The sequence below is a fragment of the Lampris incognitus genome, chromosome 2, assembly GCF_029633865.1.
Source record: "Lampris incognitus isolate fLamInc1 chromosome 2, fLamInc1.hap2, whole genome shotgun sequence".
Classification (NCBI taxonomy): Eukaryota; Metazoa; Chordata; class Actinopteri; order Lampriformes; family Lampridae; genus Lampris; species Lampris incognitus.
Genome location: NC_079212.1, coordinates 150,888,018 through 150,907,487, shown reverse-complemented (window position 1 = coordinate 150,907,487; position 19,470 = coordinate 150,888,018). Strand labels below are relative to the sequence as shown.

At 49.0% G+C, this 19,470-nt stretch overlaps 1 protein-coding gene across 1 annotated transcript in view; it reads right to left on the bottom strand.

Moving 5' to 3' along the window:
* The window catches only part of zgc:109913 (regulator of G-protein signaling 9-binding protein), a 74,863-nt gene that overhangs the window by 3,227 nt on the left and 52,166 nt on the right, over positions 1 to 19,470 (bottom strand). Inside the window, exon 3 of the mRNA XM_056301946.1 lies at positions 12,632 to 12,774. Within this exon, the coding sequence (XP_056157921.1) occupies positions 12,632 to 12,774 (143 nt within the window). The remainder of the gene's footprint in view (positions 1 to 12,631; positions 12,775 to 19,470) is intronic.

Genomic DNA, 19,470 nt, shown 5'->3' with positions numbered 1-19,470 from the left:
GAGACCAAAGCCCCCCGCCCCCCCATCCAGCTGGTGCAGAGAGTGGGCTCGGTGAGTCAGAGTTTTAGTGAAGGTACAGGAGAGACCAAAGGGCCCCCCCCCCCATCCAGCAGGTGCAGAGAGTGGGCTCGGTAAGTCAGAGTTTTAGTGAAGGTACAGGAGAGACCAAAGCCCCCCGCCCCCCCATCCAGCTGGTGCAGAGAGTGGGCTCGGTGAGTCAGAGTTTTAGTGAAGGCACAGGAGAGACCAAAGGGCCCCCCCCCCCATCCAGCTGGTGCAGAGAGTGGGCTCGGTGAGTCAGAGTTTTAGTGAAGGCACAGGAGAGACCAAAGCCCCCCCCCCCTCCAGCTGGTGCAGAGAGTGGGCTCGGTGAGTCAGAGTTTTAGTGAAGGTACAGGAGAGACCAAAGCCCCCCCCCCCCATCCAGCTGGTGCAGAGAGTGGGCTCGGTAAGTCAGAGTTTTAGTGAAGGTACAGGAGAGACCAAAGGCCCCCCCCCATCCAGCTGGTGCAGAGAGTGGGCTCGGTAAGTCAGAGTTTTAGTGAAGGCACAGGAGAGACCAAAGGCCCCCCCCCCATCCAGCTGGTGCAGAGAGTGGGCTCGGTAAGTCAGAGTTTTAGTGAAGGTACAGGAGAGACCAAAGCCCCCCCCCCCTCCAGCTGGTGCAGAGAGTGGGCTCGGTAAGTCAGAGTTTTAGTGAAGGCACAGGAGAGACCAAAGCCCCCCCCCCCTCCATCCAGCTGGTGCAGAGAGTGGGCTCGGTAAGTCAGAGTTTTAGTGAAGGCACAGGAGAGACCAAAGGGCCCCCCCCCCCCATCCAGCTGGTGCAGAGAGTGGGCTCGGTAAGTCAGAGTTTTAGTGAAGGCACAGGAGAGACCAAAGCCCCCCCCCCCCTCCATCCAGCTGGTGCAGAGAGTGGGCTCGGTAAGTCAGAGTTTTAGTGAAGGCACAGGAGAGACCAAAGCCCCCCCCCCCCCTCCATCCAGCTGGTGCAGAGAGTGGGCTCGGTGAGTCAGAGTTTTAGTGAAGGCACAGGAGAGACCAAAGGCCCCCCCCCCCCTCCAGCTGGTGCAGAGAGTGGGCTCGGTAAGTCAGAGTTTTAGTGAAGGCACAGGAGAGACCAAAGCCCCCCCCCCCCTCCATCCAGCTGGTGCAGAGAGTGGGCTCGGTGAGTCAGAGTTTTAGTGAAGGCACAGGAGAGACCAAAGGCCCCCCCCCCTCCAGCTGGTGCAGAGAGTGGGCTCGGTAAGTCAGAGTTTTAGTGAAGGTACAGGAGAGACCAAAGGGCCCCCCCCCCCCATCCAGCTGGTGCAGAGAGTGGGCTCGGTAAGTCAGAGTTTTAGTGAAGGCACAGGAGAGACCAAAGCCCCCCCCCCCTCCAGCTGGTGCAGAGAGTGGGCTCGGCGAGTCAGAGTTTTAGTGAAGGCACAGGAGAGACCAAAGCCCCCCCCCCCCATCCAGCTGGTGCAGAGAGTGGGCTCGGTAAGTCAGAGTTTTAGTGAAGGCACAGGAGAGACCAAAGGTCCCCCCCCCCCCTCCAGCTGGTGCAGAGAGTGGGCTCGGTAAGTCAGAGTTTTAGTGAAGGCACAGGAGAGACCAAAGGCCCCCCCCCCATCCAGCTGGTGCAGAGAGTGGGCTCGGTAAGTCAGAGTTTTAGTGAAGGTACAGGAGAGACCAAAGGGCCCCCCCCCCCATCCAGCTGGTGCAGAGAGTGGGCTCGGTAAGTCAGAGTTTTAGTGAAGGTACAGGAGAGACCAAAGGGCCCCCCCCCCCTCCAGCTGGTGCAGAGAGTGGGCTCGGTAAGTCAGAGTTTTAGTGAAGGTACAGGAGAGACCAAAGGGCCCCCCCCCCATCCAGCTGGTGCAGAGAGTGGGCTCGGTAAGTCAGAGTTTTAGTGAAGGCACAGGAGAGACCAAAGGGCCCCCCCCCCTCCAGCTGGTGCAGAGAGTGGGCTCGGTAAGTTTTAGTGAAGGAACAGGAGAGACCAAAGGCCCCCCCCCCTCCAGCTGGTGCAGAGAGTGGGCTCGGTGAGTCAGAGTTTTAGTGAAGGTACAGGAGAGACCAAAGGGCCCCCCCCCCTCCAGCTGGTGCAGAGAGTGGGCTCGGTAAGTCAGAGTTTTAGTGAAGGTACAGGAGAGACCAAAGGGCCCCCCCCCCATCCAGCTGGTGCAGAGAGTGGGCTCGGTAAGTCAGAGTTTTAGTGAAGGCACAGGAGAGACCAAAGGCCCCCCCCCCCTCCAGCTGGTGCAGAGAGTGGGCTCGGTAAGTCAGAGTTTTAGTGAAGGTACAGGAGAGACCAAAGGGCCCCCCCCCCATCCAGCTGGTGCAGAGAGTGGGCTCGGTAAGTCAGAGTTTTAGTGAAGGCACAGGAGAGACCAAAGGGCCCCCCCCCCTCCAGCTGGTGCAGAGAGTGGGCTCGGTGAGTCAGAGTTTTAGTGAAGGTACAGGAGAGACCAAAGGGCCCCCCCCCCATCCAGCTGGTGCAGAGAGTGGGCTCGGTAAGTCAGAGTTTTAGTGAAGGTACAGGAGAGACCAAAGGGCCCCCCCCCCATCCAGCTGGTGCAGAGAGTGGGCTCGGTAAGTCAGAGTTTTAGTGAAGGTACAGGAGAGACCAAAGGCCCCCCCCCCCTCCAGCTGGTGCAGAGAGTGGGCTCGGTAAGTCAGAGTTTTAGTGAAGGTACAGGAGAGACCAAAGCCCCCCCCCCCATCCAGCTGGTGCAGAGAGTGGGCTCGGTAAGTCAGAGTTTTAGTGAAGGCACAGGAGAGACCAAAGGCCCCCCCCCCCTCCAGCTGGTGCAGAGAGTGGGCTCGGTAAGTTTTAGTGAAGGCACAGGAGAGACCAAAGGCCCCCCCCCCCTCCAGCTGGTGCAGAGAGTGGGCTCGGCGAGTCAGAGTTTTAAGTGTTCTAGGTACAACAAGCTGGAGCGGCTAACGGGTAGTGTGCTAACAAACCGCTTGTGTTGCTGGCCTTGCGTGATGTGTAAGTGTGCTGCTGCTGCTGCAGGAGATGGGAGTTCTTCAAAGTTCGCAAGAGGTAGATTTGAGGATCTGCGACGGGTTGACAGATCTGTTAAGCTTCATGAAGAATCAAAGCAGCATGTCAGTGCCGCCGTGCAGTCAAGTCTGCTGGGACATGGGAGGACTGATACTCTGATGAAGGCAAGCGTCTCCAGTTGGCAAAGCCTAACGCCACGGTCCAGAAAGTCCGTGCCATTGTGAAAAGGTTGGTTGATTCGATGTCATCATTGGGTCATCAGGAGCAGCATTTAGGGGGCATGATGAGAGTGAAAAGTCCGATAATAAAGGAAACCACAGAGACGGTAGAAGTGTTTTCCCACTATGACGATGTCCTGGCTGCTCATTTGAAATCAGTGAGGGACGTTTTAAACATATAATGGGGGGTTGGGTGGTTGCTTCACCAAAAATGTTGGTCAGCAGCCACCACTGGTGTCCGGATGAACTGATTCAACTTTCTGGGATAGGACCAAAGCCCTATTGTGCACATCATACCCTCAGCAATACAGACGTGTTCAAATGTGTCGGTACCTCTCCACAAAAAAACGAGGAATGCACAATTTTCTCTGAAATAACGTTAAACTGACAAAAGTAATTGGCATCCACCATTGTTTATTCCATAGTCCATAGAAATCTCTTTGTTTTTTAATTGTTTATTCAACATAACATTGTAAATAATAAAGCAAATGAAAATGGCATGAACAAACATGATGGGACCCTTAAACTAATATTTTGTTGCACAACCTTTAGAGGCAATCACGTCAATAAAACGTGTTTTCTGCAGCTCTCCGTGAGACTTCTGCACCTGGTCACAGCTACGTTGGCCCTCTGGTCCTGAGCAAACTGCTCCAGCTGTCTCGGGTCTGATGGGTGCCTTCTCCAGACTTCAAGTTTCATCTCTTCCCACAGATGTTCCATAGGATTCAGATCAGGACTCATAGAAGGCCACTTCACAATAGTCCAATGTTTTGTGCTTTTCCATTCTTGGGTGCTTTTAGCAGTGTTTGTGGTCATTATCCTGACGGAGGACCCAAGACCTGCGACTGAGATAGAGTTTTCTGACACTGGGCAGAACGTTTCACTCCAGATTTTATTTGTTTTATTATTACTTTATTGATCCCCGTGGGGAAATTCGTCCATCCTAGCTGTGTAGCTAGGAGCAGTGGGCAGCTGCTGTGCAGCATCCAGGGACCAACTCCAGTTGGTCTTGCCATGCCTCGGTCAGGGACACAGACAGGAGTATTAACACTAACATGCATGTTTTTTTGATGGTGGGGGAACCGGAGCACCCGCAGAAAACCCACCACAGACACGGGGAGAACATGCAAACTGCACACAGAAAGGACCTGGGCTGACCCCCCTAAGGTTGGGCTGACCCCCCTAAGGTTGGACAACCCCGAATGTCTTGATAGTCTTGAGATTTCATTATACACGCACAAATTCAAGGCACCCTTTGTCAGGCACAGCAAAGCAGCCCCAAAACCTAACTGAGCCTCCTGCATGTTTCACTGGAGGCATGCTGTTCTTTTCCTTGAACGCTTCATTCTTTTCATCTGTGAACATCGAGCTGATGTGACTCGCCTAAATCCTCTAGTTTTGACTCATCTGTCCAAAGGAGACACTCCTAGAAGAAATGTGGCTTGTCAACATGCATTTTAGCAAATTCCAGTCTGACTCTTCCATGTTTTTCCTTGGTAAGTGGAGTCCTCCTGGGTTTTCTTTCATAGAACCCACTGTCACTCAAAAAGTGACAGATGGTGGATTTCAGCTTGTAGCCCTATGTCCTTTCATTGTGATACACAGGCGCCACAATGAAAGGACATAGAGCAGACAGAATCATAGCGAAGGCACAGAATCAACTCCTGAATGAAAGAGTGAGACAGGTCCATTTCACTATTGAAGGGCTGAAGGAGAAATCTGAGCAACTACTCCAGCAAATAACATCCCACTTGCCTGGTGCAGTCCTGGAGAGGATCACTGATTTCACCAAGAAAGCCCAACTATCTCAACACCACAAAACCAAAGAAAGGCAGACAAGGAAGTTTCAAAACTTACAGCGACGAACCAACAACACTAGCCAAGCAGATATACTTACCTGGAGACAAAAGACAGAACATCCCACACAAAACGGAACGCAGGACAAATGGATCAAGAATCTGTCAGACAAGGTACTTACCCAATCAGAGAAGGAGGTCTTAGCCAAAGGACTGAACTTCGCCATGACACCCAAACAACTACCTATAGTTGACCTCATCACATCCACAGAATCAGCCATAAGGAAAAACAAGCTAAAGGAAACCGAGGCAGAACAGCTCAGGTTAAAGGTATCAGCAGCTCTGTCCAATGCAAAACTCCCTCCTTCCAACTTAACCATGGAGGAAAGGAAAGCCGTGACAGCCCTGAGCAAGGATGAAAACATCACTATCCTTCCAGCAGATAAGGGGAGATGCACGGTTATCCTCAACACAACAGACTACCACGCCAAGATCACGTCATTACTCAGTGACACCGACACCTATGATGAACCTCTGAGACGCAATCCTACTGGTGGTTACAAGAGGAGAATAATAGAGTACCTACAGAAACTACAGAAAGGAGGAACCATTGATCGGATACAATACCACCGTCTCTACCCACAAGATAACATTCCATGCATATATGGACTCCCTAAGATCCATAAAGATGGAACCCCCCTCAGGCCCATCGTCAGCAGCATAAACTCGGTCACGTACAACATTGCCAAACATATAGCCAACATCTTGACCCCTTTAGTGGACGAAACACCTCACCATATCCAAAACTCCATTGACTTCGGGGACAAGGTCCAAGGCGTAATACTGGAACCGGATGAAAGCATGGTATCCTACATCGTGACCTCGTTATTCACCTGCATCCCAACCATGGAGGGTTTGGAAACTGTGAGGCAACGTTTGCTATGGGACGACACCCTCCACGGTAGGACCAACCTCAGCCCAGACCAGATTTGCCAACTACTGGACCTTTGCCTGAACACTACATATTTCCAGTTCAGGGGCCAGTTTTACAGACAGAAACACGGCTGTGCAGTGGGCTCACCAGTATCTCCCATTGTGGCCAACTTATTTATGGAAGAGGTAGAACACAGGGCCCTGAACTCCTTCAGAGGAACACCTCCGAGCCACTGGTTCAGATATGTGGACAGCACATGGGTCAAAATCCAAACACAAGAGGTGCAAGCGTTTACCAAACACATCAACTCAGTGGACAAGAACATTAAGTTCACAAGGGAAGACGTAAAGAACAACAGTTTGCCCTTCTTGGACTGTGACGTCCACATTGGGGAAGACAGGAGCCTCCACATTGGGGTTTACAGGAAACCTACACACACAGACCAATATCTACTTTTCGACTCACACCACCCTCTGGAACACAAACTGGGCATCATCAGAACTCTGCAACACAGAACTGACAATGTGCCCAGCAGCACTCAGGCCCAACGAGAAGAACACAAACACCTGAGGGAAGCTCTAAAAACCTGCGGCTACCCCAGTTGGACCTTTGTGAAAACTGCAACATGTTCCAGAAAGACCAACCAGGTGAGCGACAAGGAGAAAAGGAACAGAAGGAATAACATAGTCATCCCGTATGTTTCTGGGGTCTCCGAGAAACTCAGGAGAATTTTTAACAAACACCACATCCCGGTATACTTCAAACCCAGCAACCCAGGAGACTCAAGAAGCCTAGCCTCCAAGAACAACAGTCGGTCTCTAACGGCTCCAACGACTCTCATGACCACTGAACAATGAAGTCAAAACTAACACCCCCAACGACCGTCACTGCTAAACAAATGCATATCAATAGCTCCGATGGCGACGGGCGAGGCCATAACATCGGTACACAAGAGCCACTCATATCTATGGCTCTGTTAGCGACGGGCGTTGGTAAACATCGGATCACAAAGAGCCACACATATCTATAGCTCTGATAACGACTCCTAGAGGATCAATTCTGAGTCTCATCACCAGCCAGTCAGACTAGCTTGGTCTAGTCCAGTGGTGGATCTAGAGATTTTTTCCTGGGGTGGCAAAGGGGTGGCAAGACTGTGTCCCAGAGGTGGCAGCTGCCACCCCTTGCCACCCTGTAGATCCGCCCCTGGTCTAGTCAGAAAGGCACGAACTGATGAAGCCTCTTGGATGAGAGGCAAAACGTCTTCACGAATATATACCAAGTCCAGCTGCACTCGATTCAACTCCTTTGGATAAGAAGGAGGAGAGCATTGTTTCACTAAGGAGGAGGAGACCATGGTTTCAATGAAGAGGAGACATTGTTTCAATAAGGAGGAGGACAGCATTGGTTCAACAAGGAGGAGGACATCATTGGTTCAATAAGGGGAGCATTAGCTTCAATAAGGAGGAGGACAGCATTGTTTCAATAAGGAGGAGGACAGCATTGTTTCAATAAGGAGGACAGCATTGTTTCAATAAGGAGGAGAAGAGCATTGTTTCAATAAGGAGTAGGACAGCATTGTTTCAATGAGGAGGAGGAGAGCATTGTTTCAATAAGGAGTAGGATAGCATTGTTTCAATAAGGAGGAAGACAACATTAGTTTCAATAAGGAGGAGGACAGCATTGTTTCAATAAGGAGGAGGACAGCATTGTTTCAATAAGGAGGACAGCATTGTTTCAATAAGGAGGAGAAGAGCATTGTTCAATACGGAAGAGGAGAGCATTGTTTCAATGAGGAGGAGAGCATTGTTTCAATAAGGAGTAAGACAACATTAGTTTCAATAAGGAGGAGGACAGCATTGTTTCAATAAGGAGGAGAAGAGCATTTTTTCCATAAGGAGGAGGACAGCATTGCTTCAATAAGGGGGAAGAGAGCATTGGTTCAAAAAGGAGGAAGAGAGCATTGTTTCAATAAGGAGGAAGAGAGCATTGTTGTCCTCAATGTGCAGAAGACGAAGGAGCTGATTGTGGACTTCAGGAGGTCTAGAAGCTGCAGCCACTCTCCCATACACATCAATCGGGTGGAAGTGGAGCGTGTTTCCAGCTTTAAATTCTTTAGAGTCCACATCAGCGAGGACCTTTCATGGACATTAAACACCCAGGCTCTTGTGAAAAAGGTCCAACAACGCCTGCATTTCCTGAGGAGGCTGAGTAGCGCCCGTCTATCCCCCCAAATTCTCACCAACTTCTACCACTGCACCATAGAGAGCATCCTGACCATCTGCATCTCAGTGTGGTATGACAACTGCACCTCAGTAGACCAGAAAGCTCTGCAGCGGGTCATCAAGGTGGCCCAGCATATCACCGGTACCCAGCTCCCAGCCATAAAAGATATTTATCACAAACGCTGCCTTCGAAGGGGTCTGAGCATCAGCAGAGATCCCACCCACCCCAACCATGGACTGTTCTCCCCCCTGTGCTCTGGGAGGCGCTACAGGAGCCTCAGAGCCCGCACTACCAGGCTCAAAAACAGCTTCTTTCCACAAGCTGTTGCCCACCTGAACCTGGCTACCCACTGAATGTCTGTAGATACTTTTAAATATTTTGTACTCCAGCTCTTTTTAACTTATTTTTAGCTTTTGGTCTTCATCAGTGTATATCTTATGCTGTGTTTTCTGTGGTCTTCATCAGTGTATATCTTATGCTGTGTTTGTGTGTCTTCATCAGTGTATATCTTGTGCTGTGTTTGTGTGTCTTCATCAGTGTATATCTTGTGCTGTGTTTGTGTGTCTTCATCAGTGTATATCTTATGCTGTGTTTGCTGTGGTCTTCATCATTGTATATCTTATACTGTGTTTGCTGTGGTCTTCATCAGTGTATATCTTATACTGTGTTTGCTGTGGTCTTCATCAGTGTATATCTTATACTGTGTTTGCTGTGGTCTTCATCAGTGTATATCTTATACTGTGTTTGCTGTGTTTGTCTGTGTCTGTCTTGCACTGTTTGGTGAAGCCACAGCCCTCATTTCCTTTTTAACATGTGCCTGCACATTGTTTTTAATGACAATAAAATTGAATTGGATTGAATTGTTTCAATAAGGAGGAGGAGAGCATTGTTTTAATAAGGAGGAGAGCATTGTTTTAATAAGGAGGAGGACAGCATTGCTTAAATCAGTGTACCAACAACTCTGCCGATATTGTACTTTGCAAAACACTGACGTCTACGACAGTTGAAGCAGCCTTGCTTTTGTTCACAGAATGTCTTCTGTAACCCTGAGTCCCGGGGTGTGCTGTGCTACGGCCCTTCTGTAACCCTGAGTCCCGGGTTGTGCTGTGCTACGGCCCTTCTGTAACCCTGAGTCCCGGGGTGTGCTGTGCTACGGCCCTTCTGTAACCCTGAGTCCCGGGGTGTGCTGTGCTACGGCCCTTCTGTAACCCTGAGTCCCGGGGTGTGCTGTGCTACGGCCCTTCTGTAACCCTGAGTCCCGGGGTGTGCTGTGCTACGGCCCTGCCATGCACACCACACCTTCAGTAACCATGAGTCCCGGGGTGTGCTGTGCTACGGCCCTGCCATGCACACCACACCTTCAGTAACCATGGAGTCCCGAGGTGTGCTGTGCTACGGCCCTGCCATGCACACCACACCTTCAGTAACCATGGAGTCCCGGGGTGTGCTGTGCTACGGCCCTTCTTTAACCCTGAGTCCCGGGTTGTGCTGTGCTACGGTCCTTCTTTAACCCTCAGTCCTGGGGTGTGCTGTGCTACGGCCCTTCTGTAACCCTGAGTCCCGGGGTGTGCTGTGCTACGGCCCTTCTGTAACCCTGAGTCCCGGGGTGTGCTGTGCTACGGCCCTTCTGTAACCCTGAGTCCCGGGGTGTGCTGTGCTACGGCCCTTCTGTAACCCTGAGTCCCGGGGTGTGCTGTGCTACGGCCCTTCTTTAACCCTGAGTCCCGGGTTGTGCTGTGCTACGGCCCTTCTGTAACCCTGAGTCCCGGGGTGTGCTGTGCTACGGCCCTTCTGTAACCCTGAGTCCCGGGGTGTGCTGTGCTACGGCCCTTCTGTAACCCTGAGTCCCGGGGTGTGCTGTGCTACGGCCCTTCTGTAACCCTGAGTCCCGGGGTGTGCTGTGCTACGGCCCTTCTGTAACCATGAGTCCCGGGTTGTGCTGTGCTACGGCCCTTCTGTAACCCTGAGTCCCGGGGTGTGCTGTGCTACGGCCCTTCTGTAACCCTGAGTCCCGGGGTGTGCTGTGCTACGGCCCTTCTGTAACCCTGAGTCCCGGGGTGTGCTGTGCTACGGCTTTTCTGTAACCCTGAGTCCCGGGGTGTGCTGTGCTACGGCCCTTCTGTAACCCTGAGTCCCGGGTTGTGCTGTGCTGCGGCCCTTTCATGCACACCACACCTCCAGTAACATACTAGGTTGTTAGTCTACTGGAAGTGTGGTGCTTCATAGATACAGCGGTGCTTGAAAGTTTGTGAACCCTTTAGGATTTTCTGTATTTCTGCATAAATATGACCTAACACATCATCAGATTTTCACACATTTCCTAAAAGTAGATAAAGAGAACCCAATTAAACAAATGAGACAAAAATATTATACTTGGTCATTTATTTATTGAGGAAAATTATCCAATATTACATATCTGTGAGTGGCAAAAGTATGTGAACCTGTAGGACTAGCAGTTAATTTGAAGGTGAAATTAAAGTCAGATGTTTTCAATCAATGGGATGACAATCAGGTGTGAGTGGGCACCCTGTTTTATTTAAAGAACAGGGATCTATCAAAGTCTGGTCTTCACAACACGTGTTTGTGGAAGTGTATCATGGCAAGAACAAAGGAGGTTTCTGAGGACCTCAGAAAAAGCGTTGTTAATGCTCATCAGGCTGGAAAAGGTTACAAAACCATCTCTAAAGAGTTTGGACTCCACCAATCCACAGTCAGAGAGATTGTGTACAAATGGAGGAAATTCAAGACCATTGTTACCCTCCCCAGGAGTGGTCAACCATCAAAGATAACTCCAAGAGCAAGGTGTGTAATAGTCGGCCAGGTCACAAAGGAATCCTGGGTAACTCCTAAGCAACTAAAGGCCTCTCTCACATTGGCTAATGGTAATGTTCATGAGTCCACCACCAGGAGAACACTGAACAACAATGGTGTGCATGGCAGGGTTGCAAGGAGAAAGCCACTGCTCTCCAAAAAGCACATTGCTGCCCATCCACAGTTTGCTAAAGATCACGTGGACAAGCCAGAAGGCTATTGGAAAAATGTTTTGTGGACGGATGAGACCAAGATAGAACTTTTTGGTTTAAAAGAGAAGCGTAATGTTTGGCGAAAGGAAAACACTGCATTCCAGCATAACAACCTTATCCCATCTGTGAAACATGGTGGTGGTAGTATCATGGTTTGGGCCTGTTTTGCTGCATCTGGGCCAGGATGGCTTGTCATCATTGATGGAACAATGAATTCTGAATTATACCAGCGAATTCTTAAGGAAAATGTCAGGACATCTGTCCGTGAACTGAATCTCAAGAGAATGGGGGTCATGCAGCAAGACAACGACCCTAAGCACACAAGTCCTCTTCCAAAGAATGGTTAAAGAAGAATAAAGTTAATGTTTTGGAATGGCCAAGTCAAAGTCCTGACCTTAATCCAATCGAAATGTTGTGGAAGGACCTGAAGCGAGCAGTTCATGTGAGGAAACCCACCAACATCCCAGAGTTGAAGCTGTTGTGTACGCAGGAATGGGCTAAAATTCCTCTAAGCCGATGTGAAGGACTGATCAACAGTTACCAGAAACGTTTAGTTGCAGTTATTGTTGCGGGGGGGTCACACCAGATACTGAAAGCAAAGGTTCACATACTTTTGCCACTCACAGACATGTAATATTGGATCAGTTCCCTCAATAAATAAATGACCAAGTATCATATTTTTGTCTCAGTTGTTTAACTGGGTTCTCTTTATTTACTTTTAGGACTTGTGTGAAAATATGATGATGTGTTAGATCATATTTATGCAGAAATATAGAACATTCTAAAGGGTTCACAAACTTTCAAGCACCACTGTATAGTTGGATCAGTTCATTTTGACACGTGTGGTGAAAGAAACCTTTCATCTGATGAGACGTTTCTGTCACCAGACCATGTTCTGTCACCAGACCATGTTCTGTCACCAGGCCATGTTCTGTCACCAGGCCATGGCCTGTCTCAACTGCATTACTGAGTACGCATAAGATGCTCAGCAATACAGCAACACACTGAAGTGGACAAATGAACATGCGATGGCATGATAGCACAGCACATTCTGCCAGTCTTGTGCCACTGAAGCATAACTGCTGGCCTAGGACACGCATTACATGGACAGAATTTCTTTTGTCTACAAAGCGAGTTTCTTTTGTGATAGGGTTTTGTAATGAATATATGCATCTTGTAGCACAAAAGGTGTACCAAAAAGGGTCTGTACACTGGGCCCCATAGTTCATTGAGTCTACAAAACCAAAAACTACAAACTGCTTTGTAGAGAAAATCTAGTGTTGCTTCTGTGTTTCATGACTAAAACCAAACAGTGGTTATGGGTTTCAACAACACATCATGCAGGAAAACCCTCTGGTAGGACTAAAATGTTATTCATCACATGTATGTCTGCTAGGACTCACCTTCAATTACTCGTCACACGTGTGTCTCCTAGGACTCACCTTCAACTGCATGTCTTTTATCATGACATCCAGCCCAGCAATGTGAGCAGCTATATCAGGGCTTGGCTCCTCCTCCAGGTTCAGCCAGGGTGTCTGGACTGATGCTGCATGAGCGGACAACCCTGCCACGCTGTCACCCGACCCTGAGGTGGAGTTAGCTCAGCTTAGTTATCTTAGGTCACAGGTCAAAACAAAGCATGTTCACCATAATCCGGACATAGTAGTTTTTAGGTCTAGTGAAATAACATTAAGTCTTTTAATATCCCATTTGGTTTGTCATTTCCTGTATTCAGTGCATTCACCTCAAAGTATTTTATGGGTCATAAACAAGCTTCTCCCCTGAAGCCCAAGCTCTGTAGAGGGTGAAGACATTTCATTTGAGTTCCCTGTTAACCAAGCAGGGGGACCACATGCAAACAGTCGATGTCAAACAGCCAAATTTACAATGTCTACTCTTCTACAGTTGACAACACAAAAAGGCGTCGAACTTTAACATAATGTATGCCAGGCTTAATGAGATATTTATATGTCACCTGCAGTTACACTATTGTCCACTATTCGGCACTATATAAATAAATCTCAGTGTGTGCCTTCCTCAGGCTCGGGTCCTCTACCAGAGGCCTTTGGAGTTTGAAGGTTCTGCGCAGTATCTTGGCTGTTCCTAGGACCACACTCTTCTGGACAGAGACTTCGGATGTTGTTTCTGGAACCTGCCGGAGCCACTCTCCCAGTTTGGAGGTCACAGTCCCTAGTGCTCCTATTACCACTGGGACTACTGTGGATTTAACCTTCCGCATCCCATCTAGCTCCTCCCTCAGCCCCTTGGTATTTCTCGTTATAGCAGCTGGGTAGCTCAGTAGGCAAGAATGCCAGCTTTCCCACCGGATATCGGGGTTTCAAACTAGGGCTACAACAACGAATCAATGAAATCGAGAAAATTTGATTATAAAAATTGTTGGCAACGAATTTCATTATCGATTCGTTGGGTCTATGTTGTTGCATGCTGTGTTGCGAAGCTGGCTGCTGTATAATGTTCTGTATTGAACCTTGGTTTTAATATCACGACGACACAGGCTACTCTGTAGATTCACGCTTACGTTTTATTCTCTTCTTCTCTAGTTACCTTTCCGTCTGAACTTATTGGATTCCTAAAGTCTAGTGCCTGGTGACAGACCATGGCCTGGTGACAGAAACGTCTCATCAGATGAAAGGTTTCTTTCACCACACGTGTCGAGATGAACTGATCCAACTATATCTATGAAGTACCACACTTCCAGTAGAGTGATGTTCCACTACATGCTACATCACTTCAAGAAAAAAAAACAAACATTTGAAACATGCGGGAGGCAGAGAAAACTGTCTGACCAAAGCCTGCGGGCCAGGTCCGGCACGGGAGAGCCAAATGTCTGGCGCCGACTCATTGGCACTAACGCATCTGTAATAACGTGTGAAAAATTTTTTACAACATGTGAAATACACTCTTATCCACGAGTCAGAATTGTCCACTAGTTGGTGCCTGTCGAGGCGGCAACCCAAGAACCCGCTGGTGGACACCGGCGGTGAGGGAAGCCGTCAGGCTGAAGAAGGAGGCCTTTCGGACTTGGTTGGCCCAGGGGTCTACTGAAGCAGCAGACAGGTACCAGGAGGCCAGAAGAGCTGCCGCTTCGGCGGTCGCGAAAGCAAAAACTCGGGTGTGGGAGGACTTCGGCGAGGCTATGGAGGAGGACTTTCGGTTGGCCTCATGGAAGTTCTGGCAAACCATACGGCGACTCAGGAAAGGGAAGCAGGGCTTGACTCAGGCTGTGTTCAGCCGGGGAGGGGACCTGTTGACCCGGACTGGGGATGTTGTCGAGCGGTGGAAAGAACACTTTGAGGAGCTCCTGAACCCGACTAACACGTCCTCAGTGGATGAGGTAGAGTCTTAAGACTCAGGGGAAGCCCCACCCATATCCCTGGCAGAGGTCTCTGAGGTAGTTAAAAATCTCCTCAGTGGCAAGGCGCCGGGTGTGGATGAGATTCGTCCTGAGATGCTGAAGGCTCTGGACATTGTTGGGCTGTCTTGGTTGACATGCCTCTTCAGTGTCGCGTGGAGGTCGGGGACAGTACCTGTGGAGTGGCAGACTGGGGTGGTGGTTCCCATATTCAAAAAAGGGGACCGGAGGGTATGCTTCAATTTTCGGGGCATCACATTGCTCAGCCTCCCTGGGGAAAGTGCTGGAAAGGAGGCTCCGGCCGATTGCCGAACCTCAGATCCAGCAGGAACAATGCGGATTCCGTCCTGGCCGTGGAACAACGGACCAACTCTTTACCCTTGTGGAAGTGCTGAGGGGGGCATGGGAGTTTGACCAGCCAGTTTATGTATTTTGTGGACTTGGAGAAGGCTTACGACCGTGTATCCCGGGGCACTCTGTGGGGGGTACTGCGGGAGTATGGGGTATCGGGGCAGTTGCTACAAGCCATCCGGTCCTTGTATAACCAAAGTGAGAGCTGTGTCCGCATTCTTGACACAAAGTCAAACACGTTTTCGGGGGGTGTCGGACTCCGCCAAGGTTGTCCCTTGTCTCCAATTCTGTTTGTGAATAGCCAAGGTGAGGAGTGTGCATATTTTGGGAACATCAGAATTGCATCTCTGCTCTTCGCAGATGATGTTGTCTTGCTGGCTTCATCAGAACGCGACCTCTGGCGCGAACTGGGGTGGTTTGCACCTGAGTGTGAAATGGCCGGGATGAGAGTCAGCACCTCCAAGTCTGAGGCCATGGTTCTCTACCAGAAAATGGTGGATTGCTCCCTCCAGGTTGGGGATGAGTTGCTATCCCAAGTGAAGGAGTTCAAAGTATCTCGGGGTCTTGTTCACGAGTGAGGGTAGGATGTAGGATGGAGCGGGAGATTGACAGACAGATTGGTGCAGCGTCAGCAGTAATGCGGGCGTTGTACCAGACCGTTGTGGCGAAGAAGGAACTGAGCCGGAAGGCAAAGCTCTCAATTTACCAGTTAATCTTCATTCTAATCCTCACCTATGGTCATGAGCTTTGGGTAATGACCGAAAATGGATACAAGCAGCTGAAATTAGTTTCCTCCGTAGGGTGTCTGGGCTCAGCTTTAGAGATAGGGTGAGAAGCTCGGACATCCGGAGGGGGCTCGGAGTAGAGCCGCTGCTCCTTCGCATCGAAAGGAGCCAGTTGAGATGGTTCAGGCATCTGATTAGCATGCCTCCTGGGCGCCTTCCCTTGGAGGTTTACCAGGCACGGCCAACTGGGAGGAGACCTCGGGGTAGACCCAGACCTCGCTTGAGGAACTACAGGTCCAATCTGGCCTGGGAACGCCTTGGGATCCCCCAGGAGGAGCTGGAGGGTGTTTCTGAGGAGAGGGATGTCTGGAGTGCCCTACTTAGCTTGCTGCCAACGCGACCCGACCCCGGAGAAGCGACTTAAGATGAGATGAGATGAGATGAGATGAGATGAACATGTGAAATAAAGTGCGTGCTGCTCTACTTTATTTTGACCTCACCCCAGCCCGTACAGTTGACCTATTGTGTGGTGTGCATGTAGACGTAAGACGTACTCTGCACTCTCTACGGTCCTTGATTAGACAGAGCCACAGATAATCAGTAACTGTCCTAAACCAAAAACATGGCCTGCGTGAAAAAGCGGAAAGTCGACCAGGAAAACCGTCAGTTCAAGTCTGACTGGACTGATCAGTTTTGTTTTATTTTACCAATGCCAAACCGACATGCTTTTCAGGGCACTGCTGGAGGAAATGTCAGCGGAACACACGGATCTTTTGCTGCATAATGATGTTTGCTGGCTGAGCAAAGGCCGTGCGTTGGAGAGGGAGTGTGACCTGCATGATGAGCTTGTGTCATTTTTATCCTGACTGTGCAGCCAAAAAGCCCAAGAATATCAGAGGTTTTTAAGTGACAATAAGGTGATGGCATGTTATTTTTTTTTTCTTCGTGACGTTGTGTCTCATCTAAATTATGTTAATCTGCAATTACAAAGCAAGAACCACACTGTTGCAGACATGTACAAGGTGGCTGAAGCTTTCCGGTCAAAGCTGAATCTTTTGGAGAGACACGTTCACGGGAGAAAGTTGCACTTTCCACGTCTACAGGAGCATTGCAAGAAGAACGAAGTAGGGGAGGATCCAGCGATGAAGGATTTTGTGACGAGCTTGGCAGAAAACGCCAAGGAACGACTTGAAAGCTTCCCTAAACTCTCAGCTGACATCCTCCTCTTCCTGAGACAGCCATTCTCCGTCTTGGCTGATGGCCAGTGGACTGCAGAGGCCAAAAGTCTGGTACCTTCCAAAGATGAGGCAACTCTTCAGATGGAGGTCTTGGAGATGGGAACATCTGATTTGCTCAAAGCACAACACAAGGACACTGGGGTGAGAGACTTTTGGATCAACATGGTTCCCCAAGCTCAATTAAAAACTACAAGAGCTATTTCAGTGCTCCGACTCACAATGTTCCCCTCCACGTACATGTGTGAGTTATCATTTTCTTCAATGAACTCAATCAAGAACCAGGAAAGAAACAGAATCTCCAATGCACCTCTTGGCCAGTGCCTCAGGTTTGCCACAACAGAATACAGGCCTGACATCAGGATTGTCTCATCCCATCGCTCTCACTTCTCTCACTGATTGGTGAATGAACATCCATTTATTTTTGTCCATAATGGTAGTGTGTGAGAGTGAGTGTGTGAGAAAGTGTTACTGCAGTGTTACTGTTGTTAAAACTATTTGATGTAGCAAAGCCTGTTGACAATTAGCTTTTGTTTCTTTATTATCTATAATTAATCTTTAACAACTCAGGTCCATTCAAGCAATGTAAAAAATACCTGTTTTGTGCACTTTATTTAAAAAACAAGTATGTGTTGTATAGCATACATTGAGGTCTGTTATTTGTGTTGATATTGTTAATTTGGAATAACATTTTTTTGTTTGAATAAAATGATGGAAATAAATTTGTTTTTGTGTTTTTATCACATTCATTGATTAATTGAAGAAATAATCGACGGATTAATTGATGTCAAAATAGTTGTTAGTGGCAGCCCTAGTTCAAATCCCAGTTGAGACAAGTTTCCAGTAAGCTTCTGTGGCTTAGACTCCTAATGCTATACAAGCCAACTGAGTTTTACTTAAGTGACCAGTTTCTGGGCAATAGGCCTAGTTTCAGTTTAGCTCTTTGGCCAATTGGGTGTTAAGTGGCCAGGGTGTGGCCTGCACTCCTGGCAGACAATTGGCAATCAGTGTTCTTTAAATCACTGCTGCTACACAGGCAAACAAGCCGAGGGCAAACAGGTCTAGGTTGAACGAAGGCAAGCGCAACTTCTTCAAGTAAAGACTTCGTCAAGCAAGGACTGCTCTTTTTACATCCCCGCCCGACCACTTGGCTCTGCTGCCTCGGGATGCCTGGTTGCCCCGTTGCTCAGAGGCCCCTGCTGCCGATCAACCCGGTCCCGGCTCTGTTCTGTCCTGGCCCCACAGTGGTGGAATTAACTCCCCACTGATGTCAGGACAGCCGAGTCACTGCCCATCTTTCAGCGCAGGTTGAAAACTCACCTCTTCAAGAACTACTACCCTGTTACTTGTTCTTACCACTTATTGTATTCACTCATTTAAAAAAAAAAACTTTCTTGCGCTTTTACTTTAACGCTGGTTTTGCTCTTAGATGCTTGTTTAGATGCACTTATGACCTCTGATGACTAGTAGTTCTCCTGATTTCCTACGTTAAATGCCCTTATTCAATTCAATTCAATTTCATTGTCATTAAAAACAATGTGCAGGCACATGTTAAAATGAAATGAGGGCTGTGGCTTCACCAATCAGTGCAAGACAGACACAGACAAACACAGAAAACACAGCACAAGATATACACAAATGAAGACCAAAGCTGAAAATAAGTTAAAAGAGAGCTGGAACAAAATATTTAACAATATCTACAGACATTCAGTGGGTAGCCAGGTTCAGGTGGGCAACAGCTTGGGGAATGAAGCTGTTTTTGAGCCTGGTAGTGCGGGCTCTGAGGCTCCTGTAGTGCCTCCCAGAGTGCAGGGGGGAGAACAGTCCATGGTTGGGGTGGGTGGGATCTCTGCTGATGCTCAGACCCCTTCGAAGGCAGCGTTTGTGATAAACGTCTTTTATGGCTGGGAGCTGGGTACCGGTGGTATGCTGGGCCGCCTTGACGATCCGCTGCAGAGCTTTCTGGTCTACTGAGGTGCATTGTAAGTATTGTAAATCACTTTGGATAAAAGCGTCGCCGAAATGACTGAAATGTAATATAACACAAATAGAGTCATACCGACTCGGATGTCGCCCAGGTAAGAAGGACCGCGTCAAGTGTTGGGGAATCAGGGCAACCTGATGAGAAATGGGCTACTGGAACAAGACATTTATGGACAAGGGCTGAGAACCTGGAACTGATGGAATGCTACTATAACAGTAGACCCCAAGGAGAGGGGCTATATAAGGCATACATGGGAACAGTGGACCAGTAGGAGACCTACTTCCACACTGACTCAAAAGTAGCTAATGGCTCAATGCTCAAACATCAATAGAAGGAAGCTGCTGTCACAACTTGAGATGGAGAGGCTCCAGCAGGATGACTATTTCAGCACCCTAAACGGCCGCCCAGTAGGCAGGAGATACATGAGGACAGACTCCAACAAGCTGAAACTATCCCACCAGCCATGGCAGCTAAAGCTACTGAGATTCAAATAAGAATCATGGGCAGACAAAAGACAGTCAACCCCTGGGCTCAGCTTCCATGACCTATTGACAAAGTACCATCAAAAAGCCTGCTCGCAGATGTGAAGACAGCCTTATGCAATATCTGGATT